The 16,692-nt window shown below is 44.1% G+C and overlaps 1 protein-coding gene across 4 annotated transcripts in view; it reads right to left on the bottom strand.

Moving 5' to 3' along the window:
• LOC126759207 (teneurin-a) overlaps nt 1-16,692 on the bottom strand; it is a 233,261-nt gene that overhangs the window by 10,354 nt on the left and 206,215 nt on the right. For all 4 annotated transcript variants that reach the window (XM_050473899.1, XM_050473900.1, XM_050473901.1 and 1 more), the window contains 4 exons: nt 11,775-11,942; nt 11,482-11,674; nt 9,198-10,576; nt 6,678-7,207 (listed from right to left, as the gene is read on the bottom strand). In XM_050473899.1, coding sequence (XP_050329856.1) covers nt 6,678-7,207; nt 9,198-10,576; nt 11,482-11,674; nt 11,775-11,942 — 2,270 coding nt within the window. The remainder of the gene's footprint in view (nt 1-6,677; nt 7,208-9,197; nt 10,577-11,481; nt 11,675-11,774; nt 11,943-16,692) is intronic.

The raw sequence follows: 16,692 nt of genomic DNA, 5'->3' as shown, positions 1-16,692 counted from the left end.
TACGACAGTAACAATCGTTCCTAATTCAATTACTTCAGTGTACTATTTTGCGGAAAATATAGATATTTCTTACAAAAAGAGTAAAAGAGATGGAAAAAGTTAGTCACATTCAACGACATATAATATCAGAACCTCTCATATTTTTTATCTTGTACTAAATATCGTAGACATTTTAAAATTATGGAAGTATACCGCTATTCGATCACTACCTTCTATCACACAGTTTTCAAGTAGACTGTGAACGTACTCATAAATTCGTGGAAGACACAGGCCTGTGATATCGCCTTAAGATGCTCTTGGAAGCAGAAATGTATTAATAAGCCATCCTGAATTCATAATGCAACAGCACTAGATTGACGGTGTATTAGTCGTATGTAGAAATTCGCCTGCACGAGGATCGAATCGCATAATCCCCGAAAACCACATTCACAGTGAAGGTATTAAGAGCTTTTAGTGAAAACAGCTTAAGAAAACAACCCGATAAGCAGGCGGCAGCCAAAAGTATACAACGCAATCCGCTAAACGCCTGCGGCCAACTCAATTCGAACGGCCAACGAAAAGTCAGCCGACGCTGGCGAACAAACGCCTGGCGGACGGGCGAGAAGGCGAGCCAATTCCCCAAACACACAATTGCGCTGATTGAAGAGCTGAAATGAAGTAACCGAGAAAGAAACCGACCAATTCAAAGGATCTGTACATTAAGCCTTAAGCCTACTTAAACTAAAGACTTCAAAGAAGCTTCGGCGCTTGAAAACAGATAACAGAAAACGGCTGAAATATGTAAGTAACCGAATTGAGAAGCAAGTGGAAGAGGAGAACCTTGAATGTTGGCCACGCTAAGAGCAAATAATGAGAATAAGAAGCACAAAAATCAAAATGAAGAGCCACTGCAGAAGAAGTGGCCAAGATTAACACGGCTCAGTGAGCTTTTCGCAGGATTTGGCGCTTCCACGTCGATACCACCCAAGGTGTGAGGGTGTTGGAGGCGCCAGGGTTCAGGTATTTTGTTGCAATTCGTCTCCTTCTGCCCAGCTCACAGACTGACGAAGCGGTTATGCAACGCGGCGAAAGTCATTGCACCACATAAAAACTGTACGTCATAACGGGATGCGAGAACACAGGCCTGTATTTAAATGTGTGCCTAGCAGCAAGTTTTTTAATATACCTATTACGTTTTTTCCGTTGGACTTCCGCTTTGAACAAATGTGAGATTGCTCCTTTTGTTTCGGCGCTTCGCGAACTATTTGCTAGTTAAATAAATGAAGGAGAAAGAAAAAATGGGAACGCGCACAGTGGTGCCGAACAAAGGATAGCGTTCGCAGGCGACACAAGGCCAGCGGCAGCGGTGAAATTGCTGGCAAAATAATAATTTTTCGCTTTGAAATCGCAGAAAAATAACGCGAAAAGTTCGCCTTTAGCTGGGATGCTCCCCTCGACCCCTCACTTGGCTCTTGTCTGGACAGTGCGTATTTTGTATGGGTGCAATGTGTCCAGAGCTTCGTGCGCTTGCTGCCTGGCATCGCAGTTTAGCAGTTTCGCAGCTTTTCGGCTTCTCGGCTTCGCGTCCGCACAGCAGGTCGGCGCGGCTTACGGTTAAATGCGAAATAAAATATTTACGAGTTGGCTGAAAAGTTTTGCAAAGCAAATTAAAAATTTACCGGAAAAGTGCGAACCTTTTATTCTTTCAAAGCGCTTTTAGTTTACTTTCGAGGGAATTAATTTTTATTGTTGAATCTTTAAAGAGATATTGTACCAGTTGATATGTGCCCTTTCACCAACTTGTTCACATGTAAGTTGTTTTGTTTCCGGTGTTCTCGTAATTGATGCTGTCAATAACCATATTAGGCCATTTCTTCTCTTCAATTCAGCAAGAAACAAAGTACTAAATGCTGCTTGGGCCGCCAAGAAGGGATTATTTCGTTTAACATCAACTTACGATGCTAGAGCTTGCCATACTAACTTTTAATGCTGTAAGGGTTCTAAATGCAACCCCTTTTGTTTATTTGAAGACGTTTTGAAAACTGCAACGGTTGAGCTTCCGCTAGACTGTTGCAGACTTACTTTCCAAGCGGCGCTTGGCTTTATGTATTTAGGTGTATGATGATCATAATTCCGGGAACAATAGCAAGGCAAACAACAACAATTTAAAGGCACGAGGGAAGGGTTAGTTTATTCTAACTGGTCTACTGTCAAGCTGGGAATTCTGTGTATTTTTGTGTTCGTTGTTTTAATTTTTTGTTCAAACGTTGTTGTTGCTGGCGTTCTACACAATTTCACTATAATTTAAGGGCTCATTGTTTTGCTCTCCATCGCACGTCTTTGCTCTCTTCCCAGTGTTCATATTTAGTTATTTGTGTATTGCCGTTAGCTATTTTAGCTTTCGTACTTTAATATTTCCTTTCTTCGTCTGCCACTCTTACTGTTGGCTACTTCCTTTATCCCCATTATGTATGCCTTTTTATTATGGCATCAACAACAGCTATTGCCACAGCAAAAATAATGAAGAAGATGATTGCTCTTCTTTCAGCGATTGTTGGCCACAACTTTTTTCTCCATTCTTCACCACCATTTCGCTTTACAGTTGCACGACTATTTAGTGCGGCACTGTCTACAGCTGCCCCACAGTAAAGTCGACAGCAAACTCAACTAGTGCGATGACTACTCTTTTCTCATACAATCAACTTCAAAATGGATGCTTCACAGGTTAGCAGTCGTTGGGCTTCACTCACACTACAACTACAAAGCCAAGCATTGAAAAAAGTTTCAATATCGTGGGTGCTTCTGGAGTGAATCTTTAGTCAATAAAATAATTCTTTAATAAATAGTTTTATAATTGGCACGAGTCTGGTACGTTTCGGACTAGTTAAAAGAAACTCAGTTGAAAACCGAAATGTTTTGTTGCAGGAAAGTATTTTCTTTGAGTGGTGTGTTGTTGCACTGCGGGGTTTGTCTGTGACTGTGTGTTGCAGTCATGACCGTTGACTGCCGTTTGCTGCCTGTGCCGTTCTGCCCTGCTTGCTGTTTTTGCTGTTTTTGCTGTTGTTGCCGCCATTATTACAATTACTATTGCAGTTTAACATTGCTGCCGATTTGTTGCTCACAATAACGACTGTTTGCCGGCACAAACTGCAGCTACAGTACAGTTACAGGCATAGCAGCCATAGATCAGTAACCGGGGCGTCGGGATCAAAGTCAGTCTGCTCAAAATTAAAATATCCTGGCAACGAACGTTGACTCCTTCGTTTTTATTGTGCTGTTTATTGCTGCTTCTGCGCCATTATTGCTGTTGCTGGGGTTATTACTGTGCCCGTTTAAGCTAGATTCGTTCGCTATTGTTATTGCTGTTGCTTGGCTGGCGCATCTCTGTCGCTGCTGTGGCTCATTTATAACGACAGATTTCCGTTTTTGTAATTGCGCGCCAATTGTGGGTTGCTCGGCTACACTTGTCCACAAACTAGCAGGCGCTTGCCGGTTGGTGATAGAATGCCACATTCACCCACACATACACAAAGTATCAGTTTCACATTTACACTTCCTCCATTATTCTTACACAAACTGTTTGCATTTCGACCAGCTGACTGACCCTTCGAAGTTTACTAAAAATATTTAAACATGGAAATTCCTAAAATTCAGTTTTTATCTTCCTCTACTTTATTAGACTTAGTCTCCACCCCACGGCACACACCTGTAGTTCTAAGAAGGGAGATAAGGGGAAAAGAAAGGAACCAGTTGACTGGATGGTGCCGCCTCAACCGCCTGCCACGAAAGTGCTCAGAGCTTTAAGACCACAACCCTCGACTTTAAGACTTGTTCCCTTAAATGCTCGTCTGGCATATGCTTTCTTCCTGCCTTTCAACAATGGATGTGTGCGCGTGTGTGCGAAGCGAGTTTGTTGGCAGGGAAACCGAATCAATATCTCTGAATAATTAATTCTTTTATAATTAAAATTCTTAATTACTTGCAACAGTTTGTTGAATCAGTGAATTGAGAAAGCAATTTATCCAATCGATTTCCATCTATACTTTACCATGCGTGCACACATACGCACACGCACGATGAAATGCCAACTATCGAAGCAATTAGAATTAATAAATTCCTTTTCGGCAAATTTACTTGCCACACTCGTCATTTATTCCAACTCAAATGAGCGTGCTATTTGTATAACTGTTTATGCAGTTATCCCTTTTAATGAACACCTACGCCGGCTGAGCAATGCATGCCCGTGTGCGTGTGTATGAGTGTGTGAGTGTGTTGCCAGCTGCGCAGCTGGGTTTATTACAGTCGGCTTGGTTGCATCACAGTTCATTTGCGTGGCCGGGTGTGGCGCCTCCCTGCGCTGCGTCTGCGTCTGGGCAACGGAGCGCACGGAACCGAATTCCCCAGACACGAATTCCGGAGCAGCAATAACATTTTTGCAGGCACTTAACGCAATCAAGTGTATTCTGCTCTGTGCGGCGTGCGTGTGTGCGTGCGTGTTTGTGCAACTTAAATAAAACTTATGAATGCGATCAAGTGTGAACTGATTCACAACAAAATTAGTCGGCATCCACCGGAGGCAAACGACACTCTCCTGCTCGCATACGTCTGCCTGTGTGCATGTGGAGAATCTCTGACATATTCGAGAGTGTCTATTACACACACATGCTCACTCTCTCTAACACCATTAACTTAGTTTGTAGAAAAACTGAGTAAATCCGCCTTGTAAAATGTCATAAACCGAGCGCCATATTAACAACAAACGGTATCAGACGAATATATACATGAGTACTCAGGGTATTTGAATATACCGCTATTTTATAGTTCCTTACGGATTTTTAATGGTTATATATATAATACCACAGAGAATAAGCACCTAGTCCGTGTGTGGACATGCTTCTTTTCAATCGGATTTTGAAAGAATTAAAATTGGCTAAGAATAATAAACGGCTTCCGAATCGTTTGAGATTTTTTTCTTAACAAAGGCCTAACGTCAACACCACAACAATACGTATACATACACTAGGCTATGCTAAGTTCACGATGATGGAAGAGCGAAAAATGATATTTTATAAGCGAGCCATAACAACGCAACTCATACTTCCCCGCCCGAAGTAGAGCGCGATTCTTTTGACGATGGCGAAGAGCGCTCCAGGATAGTTGAGGAATGTGTACTTCATCCCTTGAAGAGTGTAGTTGCTTCGAGTTGTAAGTTATGCTAAAGTTAATGGCCAGGTAATTACATTCCCCACCGTCAAGACCCCACAGTCGGTTTTAGCTTAAGCATGTGTAGCTCATTTACACCATAAATCAATATTTGCCTTCTTCTTCGATTCGCCGTGATAAATCGACTAGTTTTCCCGCCCGGCCGTCTCATTCACTGTCAGCAAGCCTGCAAGTTTGCTACGCGGTTGCTGCTATGTGTGTCTGACGGCGTCTGTGTGCGAAACTAAATATATTTTCTAAGGTATAAATTTGCGCGCATTACCAGGGCTTAATTAGATAAGGGCCAATATAATTAATAAATGTCTGTAGCGAAATTACCAGGCGTCGAAAAATACAAAAACAACGCTAAATAAAAACAAAACTGGATTTTAGTGAATTACCCAGCCAGCTGCCTCTGCGCGTGGAGGGTGGAGCGCGGCAAGAAAAATCAATAGTGGTGATTAATCAAGTTACAACAGCAGTCTGCAGCAACTGAGCACGCCCGCCGCAACATCCAAAAGTATGCAGCACAGCCACCTAGACATTTCACTAGGCGGAAGATGTAAATGCCAGCATGCATGGGGAGACAGGGGCCTGTGGGCGGCAAAATGTGTGAAAAGGCAAAAAAGTGAAAATCAATCTTATTAGCTAAAGTTGATGGTTGTGGCATTAATCAGCATCGGATGGACGCAGCGCGGCATCGGACACCAAGCTCCATGGACTCGCTCAGCCTCCTGTCAGCTGAGTTGTATGCATAAGCACACAAGAAAATAAACTCAGAAGCATGTTCGTGTACCGCCGATGTGTTTGATGGATCTGCTGAAAAAGATGGCCACAAGTACGAAAGGCAAAAACCAAAAGTTTTCAAACCAGATTTACGTCGCTCTGCTGGACGAGGGCGCAGCTCATATCACAGTGCAGCGCGGTGGTACATAGTGAGGAAAATATATGTATGGGATTTCAGTAGGTGATGCGTGTGAGGGACCTGACCCAATGGAATACATGACGACTTATACCCTTTATATCGTTCACGATATTTTTTCAACGGTTAATTCTTGCTAATGCAACTTAGTCAGTCAGGCACAGCAACCCCTTTATTTTAGGGAGTTGCTCAATCTTGGGACTTGACACGGTTAACTGGCTTACGGACGTCAAATTAAATATGGATTTAATTTAGAAAATAAAGAGATTTTTCACCCGTTGAAGTAAAATACATAATTTTCTCCCGAAAATCTTTTGAAATTTATGAAAACTATTTGTAAGCTGTCATTTGCGTTGCATTCGAATTATGAACAGCCGTGTACTTCCTTCAAATAAGAGTGGCCTGTCTGGCTGGATGTCAGTAGTTGTTGTATAGTTCATTTTGTACACGATTCGCTCAGTGGTGCTGCCTGTGACGTCATATTGTCACTTCATCTTCTAAGTGAGCTCATAAACCTGTACAGTTCTTTGAAGATATGAGTGCAATGAATGGGGCGCTTATTTGCGCAGCTTACCTTGATCTGCCACATTAATGACGCCGTCCTGCGCCACCGAAATTGCCGAAATCGCCTGGAAGCGAGCGTTCGACGACAGTAAGGTCTCCGCGTTACTCAGAGTGCCATCATCATTCATGGCGCCGCCCATGCCGTTCGCCGCAGCTGTTGTTTTGGCGCCGAGTAATATCGTAGTGGTTGTGGTCGGTCCAGTTGACATTAAATTACCACCGGCCACGATGCCCGCCAGTCCGCTGGGAGCGCCGACCGTGACACCGACACCGCCGCCACTGCAAATGCATGGTGCACCCACAGCAACACCACCACCACTGGCCACCCCGCCGTTGCTAAAGGCAGCCCCATTTCCGTTTCCGCCGCTGCCATGCCCATTGCCTCCAGCTGGCGTAGTCGGTGTGGTTGTGCGTTTTGGATTCATGGTCGTTGAGTAGGCGCTGCCGACGCCGCTGTTGCCCGTTGATGAATGCGCTGAGGCCAAACCGGATGTTGAACCGTTCACGGTGTTGCCATTGGAGCAATCGCAGGTTAGTGAACTGTGAATGAGAAGAGCAGAGCTTAGCGGAGGTGTTGTGAGGAGACTTGGCAAACAAGCGAGCTGTTGAGTACTTAGCTCCAATATATGCCCAATATGAGTATGTTCATTCTGTATATATGTGAGTGTGTGTGTGTGTGTTTATTTATGCAGTGAGAATAGAAATATGAGCAGAGACAGTGACAGTGATGTATGAGCTATGGTCTCCGATTACACGCGCGCGTCGCACAGACAGAAATGGGCCGGCCCACCAGGGTGCATAGTTGCAATTGGAAATGTGGTACGCGAAACGTGGTCTCAGTTGTGAAGAGCAAACGCTAAATTTGTTATGAGTTGCTGCAGATACGACCACTTGATGTTTGCACCAGGCAGGGTGCGCCATACGAACCCGAGACTTAATGAAATCGCGTAAATATGTAGGGTAAGTGTAGGGGGCAACCACTGAAGTGCTTTGCGAATATCGTATCATTAGGGCAATTAAGCACCGTTATTTCGGAAAACACTACCAATCTTACAACCACCCATAAAGGGAGGCGAGTCTCTATGGCAATGCAGTTGTGTAGAGAAGGTTCCGAATACACACTTGCTTACCTCACTATACCGTTTCTAGTAATGTGGCTTAGAGATACAGAAATTCGCAGGAGACACACTATCACCGCACTGATATTTAAAACAACCGAATTTTAATGGTTGTAGTTGCCAGGCCATCAAGGGCAGAAAAGTATGCTGTGAAAATTCACTAATTGACAACACATCCAAGCAAACATCTGCCGATTTAGAGGCGAACGAACCCGTCACTGGCTGCTTTGCTGCCTCTTCCGTGTGTTTGCTGAGGGGAACGCCGCAATAATGCATCAATGGGGTGGGCATTTTCAGACAGACATATAGAGCACATCATCCATAAGTGAGGGCGCGACAATGATAACATCTGTTGCAGCAGGTAATGACGTCGGTCAACAAAGGCTTGTTCGGGGGCAGGGTGAAGGCAATAAAAGTTGCCATGTAAGCCGCAAAAGCGCTGTGTGGCAAATTTGCTCGAAATAATTAATATTTGTAGGTCGTTGGTATGTTATGTTGCTTGTTGCAAAGGGTTCGACAAAAATTCACCCAAAATCGGACCTAATGTCTGAAGTTTTATACTCGCGCAACAATGTTGCTAACGAGAGTATTATAGTTTTGTTCACATAACGGTTGTTTGTAAGTCCTAAAACTAAAAGAGTCAGATATAGAATAAAAATTATCATGATGAAACTTGGTACGAAGGTTAAGAAGATGGCCAAATCGACCCACTGTCAAAACCGAAAACCTATAAAGTGTCATAACTAAGCCATAAATAAAGATATTTGAAATTTGGCACAAAGGATCGCATTAGTCGGACCCAATTGTTTTGGAAAAGTGGGCGTGGCCCCGCCCCTACTAAGTTTTTTGTACATATCTCGGAAACTACTAACTCTACAGAGCCGTTTTTTTAAGGCATTTCCATATACAGTTCAAAAATGGAAGAAATCGGATAATAACCACGCCCACCTCCCATACAAAGGTTATGTTGAAAATCACTAAAAGTGCGTTAACCGACTCATAAAAAATGTCAGAAACACTAAATTTTACGGAAGAAGTGGCAGGAGGAAGCTGCATCCAGGCTGAAAATTTGGACCAAGAACCATATCTCAGGAAATACTAGACCGATTTCAATGAAATTCGGTATATAATGTTTTCTTAACACCCTGATGACATGTACGAAATATGGGTGAAATCGGTTCACAACCACGCCTTCTTACAATATAACGCTATTTTGAATTCCAGGAACCAATGATGATAGCGGAATAAAACTTTACACAAATACGGTATTTGAAAATATTTAAATGACTAATGATATCCACTACTAATTAAGTTGGTTACGTAGAGAAAAATTTTAATGAACTGCTGTTTTGTGTATGTGTATGTTGTATAATTGTGAGTGATACTGTTATTTTTTAACGAATTGAACTTACCCCAAGCCCTCTTGCTTCCCGGCGAAATAACGCATGTTCCCCGCCGTGTCCACCACGCGAATTGAGTTAACTCGGCGCGAATCACTGTCCGCGATGTAGAGATCGCCGAAGGGTGAAAATGCCATCGCGAGAACTGTGCCCAGAACATTTTCGGACGTCTTGTTGGTTTTGTCTTGACCGTTGTTGTTGCAATGTAAGGGGGTGCCGGCTACAACGCGTATCTTCATGTCGGAGGTTAGTCGGAGCACCAAGCGATCGTCAATAAAGTGCAGCGAACCATCCAGTGGGCTGAGTGCCAGGCCTGTTGGCCACTGCAACTGAGCTTGATTTGCCATAAGTGTGCCGGAGCAAGGCGCTGGGCTCCAGTGGTTATGGTGGCCATGATGTCCAATTAGAGTGTGTATTATACCCTTAGGATCCACCGCGCGTATGTTGGTGCCATCCGCAATGTACATGGTGCGGTCAGCGGCAATAGCCAAACCTTTGGGATGTGAAAGACGAGCTTGCAACGCGGGTCCACCATCGCCACAGTTGCCTTCATCGCCAGGTATACAGCGCTGACCGCTACCTACAATTGGTTCACTGTTAATGCTGGGGTCCTTCACCTTCTCTAAGCGTAGCAGTCGTAGAATTTGATGCCGCTCGGGGTCGGATATGTAGAGGTGACCATCAGCGGGGGAAACGGCTAGGTAGTATTGATAAGACACCTGCGTGGCGCTTAGTTGCAGTATTGTGTAAACTTTGCCATCGGGTGTTATGCGGCGGACCAAGTTGAAATCACCTACATATAGACTACCATCCGGACCTGAAGCTAGTGCAATGGGTGTGAGTAGTTTCGCATCCTTAGCAATACCGTTGCAATGATCCGGACAATTAAGGGGGCGCTGCAGGCCGGTGCCCATTACTACTTTCACAGTACGTGGGTATTCTTTCATGTGGAGCGTGCTGCCGTCGCCCTTCTGTAATATACCCTCGTGGAAGTTGTAGTGATGGTGAATGTCCAGACCCCAACCGCCGATATCGGAAATGTCGACGTCATATCCCTGTAACTTGGCTGTCTGCGTAATCCAAACCGGCGTTTTGCAGGTCGAGTGCTGGTAGCCGACGGAGATGCGTGCAATAGTGACGCCGTAGACCTTTTGCCGATAGACGTTGCGTTTGTTCCAAGCGAATGTGTGTATCAGGTTCGGATCTGCCTCGTATGTCTTCACATGCAATGCACCTTCAATCTCAACACCCACATGAACATGCGTCAGTGTCTTTGGTATTTTTTCGGCAGTCAGACGCATGCGGACGATGCTCAAATAGCCTGAAGCCTGCGACGACTGATATGTAAGATGCAAGTCCGAGCCTGGTATCTGTATAGATTCTTGTACAATCTGAAATAAGAGAAATCAAGCGCAAGCTGGTTAGAATAATACAAAATTACAAGTAACTCCAATAAATTTCTTTCCTCTGCTCTTTTCCTAAACTAAATTTAAAACTTAAGCCTGAGAAGAGCAAAAGGAGGAAAACAACTCGGTCAAGTACCCCACGACCCCATTTGCGAAAAGTATGCGATTGCTATTTAAAAACGAGTAAGCAGGGAGGACTAAAAGGTCCTCAAGGTTTGTTTTAATTTAATTAAAATACTCTAATAGGGCAGCTGTTGTCAATGCTGCCATTCTAAGACACCAGCTCCGGCATGAGAGCGCAGGGCATTTGTGGGGTAGGGGAAGTGTTAGAGCTGGTATAGTAACTGTTTTTAATCCAAGACTATAGTCTTCGCTTACACTCCTGCGCCAATTTAACTCCGTCATAAATAATGCAGTAACGAACTCAAGTCTTCTGCCCTTCTTACGCAGCTAGAGTAACTGCAACGTTCATAATTTTCATATTGCTTTCTCTCAATTCACCGAGGAAAGCACGTGAGTGACTTTCAGCGGAGGAAACTTAAAATATAATCAAATGCTCGTATTCTCGGTTGAGAAGCGGTAGATGGAGAAGGCAGACGATTCGAAATGCGGCATCCTGCTAAATTGTGTTACAACAGCCACGGCGAGCAAAGGTGAAACATAGTCGATGAAGCATGAACGGAGATTGGAATGGATACTCAGGCAGCCAAGGTAGAAAGCGGCGATGCAGAGAATGCAACTGGAGAGTGGTGCAAGTGCCGCCACTGACTAATTAAGTTAGAGCAGAAAACACTACCTAAAGTGGTTTGGTCAGGATAACCTCGCGATACAGTCGAATGGGGTCGAAGGAGCGTTAAGAAAAGTGCATTTCGCTGGGATGTTCTACTCACCTGCGTCTCGGCAAATATGACACGTTTGCCGGGCATAGCGCCAACGCCGTTCGGCATCCAAGTGCTAATTAATTGAGGTTTCAGCTCCTCGTGGTCATGCTCCACGCATATTTTGCTCACATCTGCTTGCTCGTCAGCAAAGTGGTAGAGGATGGAGTTGAGGAAGGTTAGTGCCGGGTTCATTGGGGCCACTCTATAAAAATAGCAAACGAGATTTTTGTAATTATTAAAATATGATCCGAGCGATTTAATTAGATATACAACAGCCGAAGCAATCGCACAGCTCCACTTACTTTATGCTTCGGCCGCTGCTTTCGTCGTCGTCGCTGAGCTGCATCTGCACGGGTGGCAACACCACAATACGATTCCACGGCACAAAGACGGTGCGCGTGAGTGGCCTGAAAGGAGAGCGCTGGAACTGCAGCGTCACTGCACCACCACCATTCACCAGCACGTCAAACCTGTTGAATGAAGTTTATTAATTATTAGTAAGCATGAAATTCGACATAACATTACAAAGCGGCATGAACACAACGCCCAACCGCCTAGTAAGAAACTCAGGCGCTTAACTTTCGTCGCAAAGAAGTAACCTCTTTGGATTAAAAAACAAGCTATTGCCTGCTGCTGAATGTGCTTGTCCCATCTCCGGAACAAGAGCTTTATATTTTTAATACTAAGCTTAAGTTAGGATTTTTTTGTTTCGAAAAGAAATTCTCTTTGAATAATTTGCTCCCTGCAATTGTGCTTAACTGTTCTTGGTTGCAGCGACTTCTATTTAGTAAAATTCAAGTGAAGCTTGTGTTAATTTTTATTTTTGCCTTTATGAAAGAAGTAAATGTTTCAGCCGGAAATTCATCAGTGTCTTATAGTCGATCGACTCCGAGCCGTTGAAGCGGTCTCCGCCTTCATCCTGCCACACACACTGCCATTCAGCGTACCGTGCTTTGATGTGGAAATGGCCGCAAGCGAAAACCGCCGTGGATACATGCAGAACTACACACACATTAGCGAAGGATAAGTGTACTTGTGCGTGCACTATTGTATTGCAAAGCGTCTTCACATGTCCTGCTTGAAGGACATTTTTCATTTTGGAACAAAGCGCCCATATTATGCGATGTTATTTCGCTTCAAACCCACAATACACTGCTTGGCCGTATATGAAATTCGCCATTGCCCTGCCCCATGTGCTTGTGAGCGCTCCTATTCACTACTTTTATATTATTTTTCATGGGTTTTTCTCCGCATTGTGCAAAATCCAATTTCGTTGTGACATTTTCCGGCCACCAACCTTTTATCTGCCCTTGTCCCGCCAAATGCCCCTGCTTCGGGTGCGCTACCAGTGCGGTTATGTCCTTAGTTTGACCGCCGTCGCTTTTATTAAGATTGTTGCTTTAGTGGTTGTATCTCTTTCGCTAAGCGACAATGTCGCCGAGAGTTTATCTCTGCTGCCGTCAACTGCGGTCATACACACGCACATATTGTGGGCATGGATGTGTGCGGTTTGAGCTGGTGTGTGCCACATGATGTGGTTTTGATTTTCCATCTTGAAAATGGCTGCTCGGACAAGCAATAGCAATCGCCCAGTGCATGGCGACGCTCAGACAAGTGGAACGTGAGCAAAATGTGTCGGAAATGGTTCAGTATGGGAAGCATTATCGATAGGAAGCTATACATTCCCTCAATGAAAAGAGGGCGGCAATCGATAGTAATTTCATAAATACACTTAAGTGATTTTCAAAGCTTTGAAACTTTGCGGTCATCGGGTAGCGGATAACCCGAGGTGCTAGTATTTGCTTGTCGAAACTCACGGCTCTGGTGCTAGCAGATTTTGACGTTGGATTCCTTGGATGAAGGTGTGTGAATTGTGTTAACCTGGAAAATATGTGGATCTTTGGGAAATGCTAATAAGACTTCATGAAAGGATTTCACGAACCACGCGTAGTAATAATTTGGATATATTTGTTCTCAACAATAGCTGTAAGATTTGAAAATCGGATAGCGGTCTTCTTTCCGATTAGTATAGTATCGTTAGCCGAATAGTTTTAACTATTTTCAGCTCGAACACGATGTCTGTTGTTGTTGGTTGTTGGGGGCAAAGTGAAAGTGGAAATCGCAAACATTGCTCTGCCACGCGTTGGTGTGAGGGCGGTTATCGTCGTTGTGTTTTCGGCTTAATAGACGCCGCCGACGTTGGCGCAGTTGCATTGCAGCGGAAATGGCTGAATTAATTTTCCGCTAAAAGCTATTTAATTAGACGCAGAACAACACGCGCACAAAAAGGAAGATTCGCCAGTAACAAAACAATTCCGACAATTGCCGCAGTGAACCAGCAGACGAGTGATGCAACAAGCCAATGTGTGCTTTTGTGCCACCACCTGTTCATTTCCGGCTTACGTTCGGCCAGCCCTCGTACCTTCGTTTGCATGTGTGTGTCCGCTGCTAGCTGTACTTGCTGTTTTGTTCTGAAAACATACCCCTCCGCACTTTCGTGCTCCGTCCTGTTGAGCCTGTGGCAAGAGCCTCACTATTTTTGTTGCTCAAACTTCGGCTTTGTTTTCTGCGCATTTCGGCGCGTTTTGGCCAACCAAATTCACTTCTCTCCAACACTGGCGCAACTGTACTTGCATACCTCATTTGTTGTAGCGCTGTCGAATTGTTTTTGCACGCGTGTGTAGGTGGTCTGGGTATGCACGATGAAGGAAGCTGGAACTGCCTGCGCTTTGGGTCCCTTTCCAGAAAGAGCAGAAGGGTCTTCAAAAGCGATGGCTCGGCATGGAAAATTGCTTTCATTGCCAATTTAATTCCGCAGTTTCCAGAACATGCACCGGGGTTTGCATAAACTCGTGTTTAACAAGTCGTGTGATATCGATTTTCGATTAACTCGCGAAATGGCAAATGTGTGGAGGGCGAGCGCATGTCTCTGCCACATCCCCGGCTCCCCGGCACTTAAAGGCCGTTGTTTAAATTTATGGTTGATTGCCATTTGCTCTTAATTTTTTGTTGCAACACAATTCGCATTTCGCGCTGAAACAACACGCTTTCAATTACACTTATAAGCTGCATTTTCTGTCACACGCACACACTGACGAGTGCTTACGAGTAGGGATGCATAAGTGCGAACGCGTTTTCATTAAAGTTGCGTTGATTTGCAAAGTGTTGCATGAACAACGCCAACAGCCATTACAACGGCAACATAATTGCAGCAACACTTGCAAATTGAATTGCATTTGTTGTTGCTGCTTCTGTTGAAAAACTCGCACGCTTAATTTGCAATTGACCTAAATATTAGGGGCCGACGAGGCGTGCGCCCTTAAATACCAGCATCATCCACACTTTCTGAACACGCGCGTGTGTGTGTGTGTGTGTGATAATCAACATTAAATACATTCGTTGATAATAAAACTTGTAGTCCTTTGCTTTACAGGGCGATTGATTTTCTTTTTGTTTTTGTTTTTTAAGCACTGACACTTTCCTCTTTGGTCCACCGGTTTTTCTCTTTGACTCCGATTTTGTGGGAACCGAGACCCGATTCTTTAAAAGTTCTTTGGGAAGCTCTTCGGCCAAGGAAAAATCATATTCCTTATTTCTGATTGATATTTTTAGTTTCATCTAATTATTCATATAAAGGAACGAGCGTGAGATTTTTTGAGGAACCAGCTGCTCTTCCTCTTCTTCTGTCAGTGTGTGTATCTTAGACGTATAACGGTGTAACGAGAGGTGGTATTTCTTTTTCTCCTGTCTTCAGTAGATTGTTGCGGCCGTTTAGTTCAATTTGGGTATGTAACGCTCAAACCGGCAGGAGCGGAGCGGGCAACAAGTGAGGCAGGGCAATGAAACCAGCTAATAATAATAACAATACAGGGACAAAAGAGACTGCGCATAAATAAATAACTGGGAATAGCCGCTGCTACATTGGACGTGGCGAATTAAGGCACTGGGCTAATGAAAAGTTATATGACAATAAGGGCGCAGCAGCAGAGCGACGGCGTGATATCAAGTACACACTAAAGCGAAGCCTGGCAGAGCTCATAACAATGGAAAGGGGCGGGATAAGAGGCATTGAGTGAGTAGTATCTTTATTGAGTATGCATGCCTGTCCATTGCACATATATGCCCGCGATAGAGGGAGTTGGAGGCCTAAATCACAATAATTGGAATGTCCAACTAAGCAGGCGCTATGAACCAAGCCCTGCTACGTGGCTTACTTGCTGCACATGGTTCACGAATTAATTATACGAATATTGTTGTACACACATACATATATGTATGTAATTATAAGTGAAATTGAAATCTTCAATAGCCGCCAAAGCTTATTTTTATGCTGTATTGCACAGTGTTATCGAGTCTCGAAGAAAGTTTCTCATTCTCGTGTGGTAATCTACCTACTACTCGCTTATAAATAAAGCTTGTGTTGCAGTTGAATTCATTTCCTTCTACGTGTTTATTCCGAGACTCTAGGCTTTGACAATGTCCTTAGCTTTTGCTGTTCCGGCCTTGCTTCGCCCGCATTGTCCTCAGCAGAGTACTGCTCGGCTGCAACCTCCAGCAGGCAGTCGTTCACTCGTAAAAATTATCAGAATTAAAAATTGTTCATGCGTTGCAAATTTAATTTAATTAGTTTTCGAAAAACACACGCTGCGCGAGGACAACTCCGAGGCGAAGGCAAAGAAACGAAGTATCTGGCAGCCAGCGGTAGTTGTAGCTTCCACGAAGCTTCGCCTATTTGAAGAGCCCAATGACCACCGCTGAGGTCGGAAGATACCCGGCAGCGCAAAGTTGCTCTTGTGACGCTTCACTGGCAAATTTCGCGTTGTGGAGTTCAGCGCTTGGACAGTAACTATTGTCGTAGGCCATTGTTTGCGCCGCAGCTGTAGACTTCTCCACTGGCGCGCTCTCACTGCTTTCAGCCGACTGATAAGGTGATTCCACTCCCACGTAGAAATTGCTTGCTCATTGTTTCCAACTCACAATTTAAATGGGATTAAATTAAAATACTTGTATGCCTTTAAAATTCCATTCTTTCTGCACCTATTCATTCGTTCATTCGTTCGCTTATGTCGTTGTGTGGGCTTTTTTTGTCTTACTTTGTATTTGTTTGCTTATGCAGAAATATTCCGATTTGCTGTTTCATTTCGACTGGCGCAGCTGTTGTTGTTGTTGTCGGTATGGAAATTTCAAGGAAATTGTATGCAAATATATTTAATATCTCTA

This window comes from Bactrocera neohumeralis, chromosome 5, assembly GCF_024586455.1.
Source record: "Bactrocera neohumeralis isolate Rockhampton chromosome 5, APGP_CSIRO_Bneo_wtdbg2-racon-allhic-juicebox.fasta_v2, whole genome shotgun sequence".
Taxonomy (NCBI): domain Eukaryota; kingdom Metazoa; phylum Arthropoda; class Insecta; order Diptera; family Tephritidae; genus Bactrocera; species Bactrocera neohumeralis.
The sequence above is the reverse complement of the archived record's forward strand: the minus strand, read 5'-3'. Positions and strand labels throughout refer to the sequence as shown.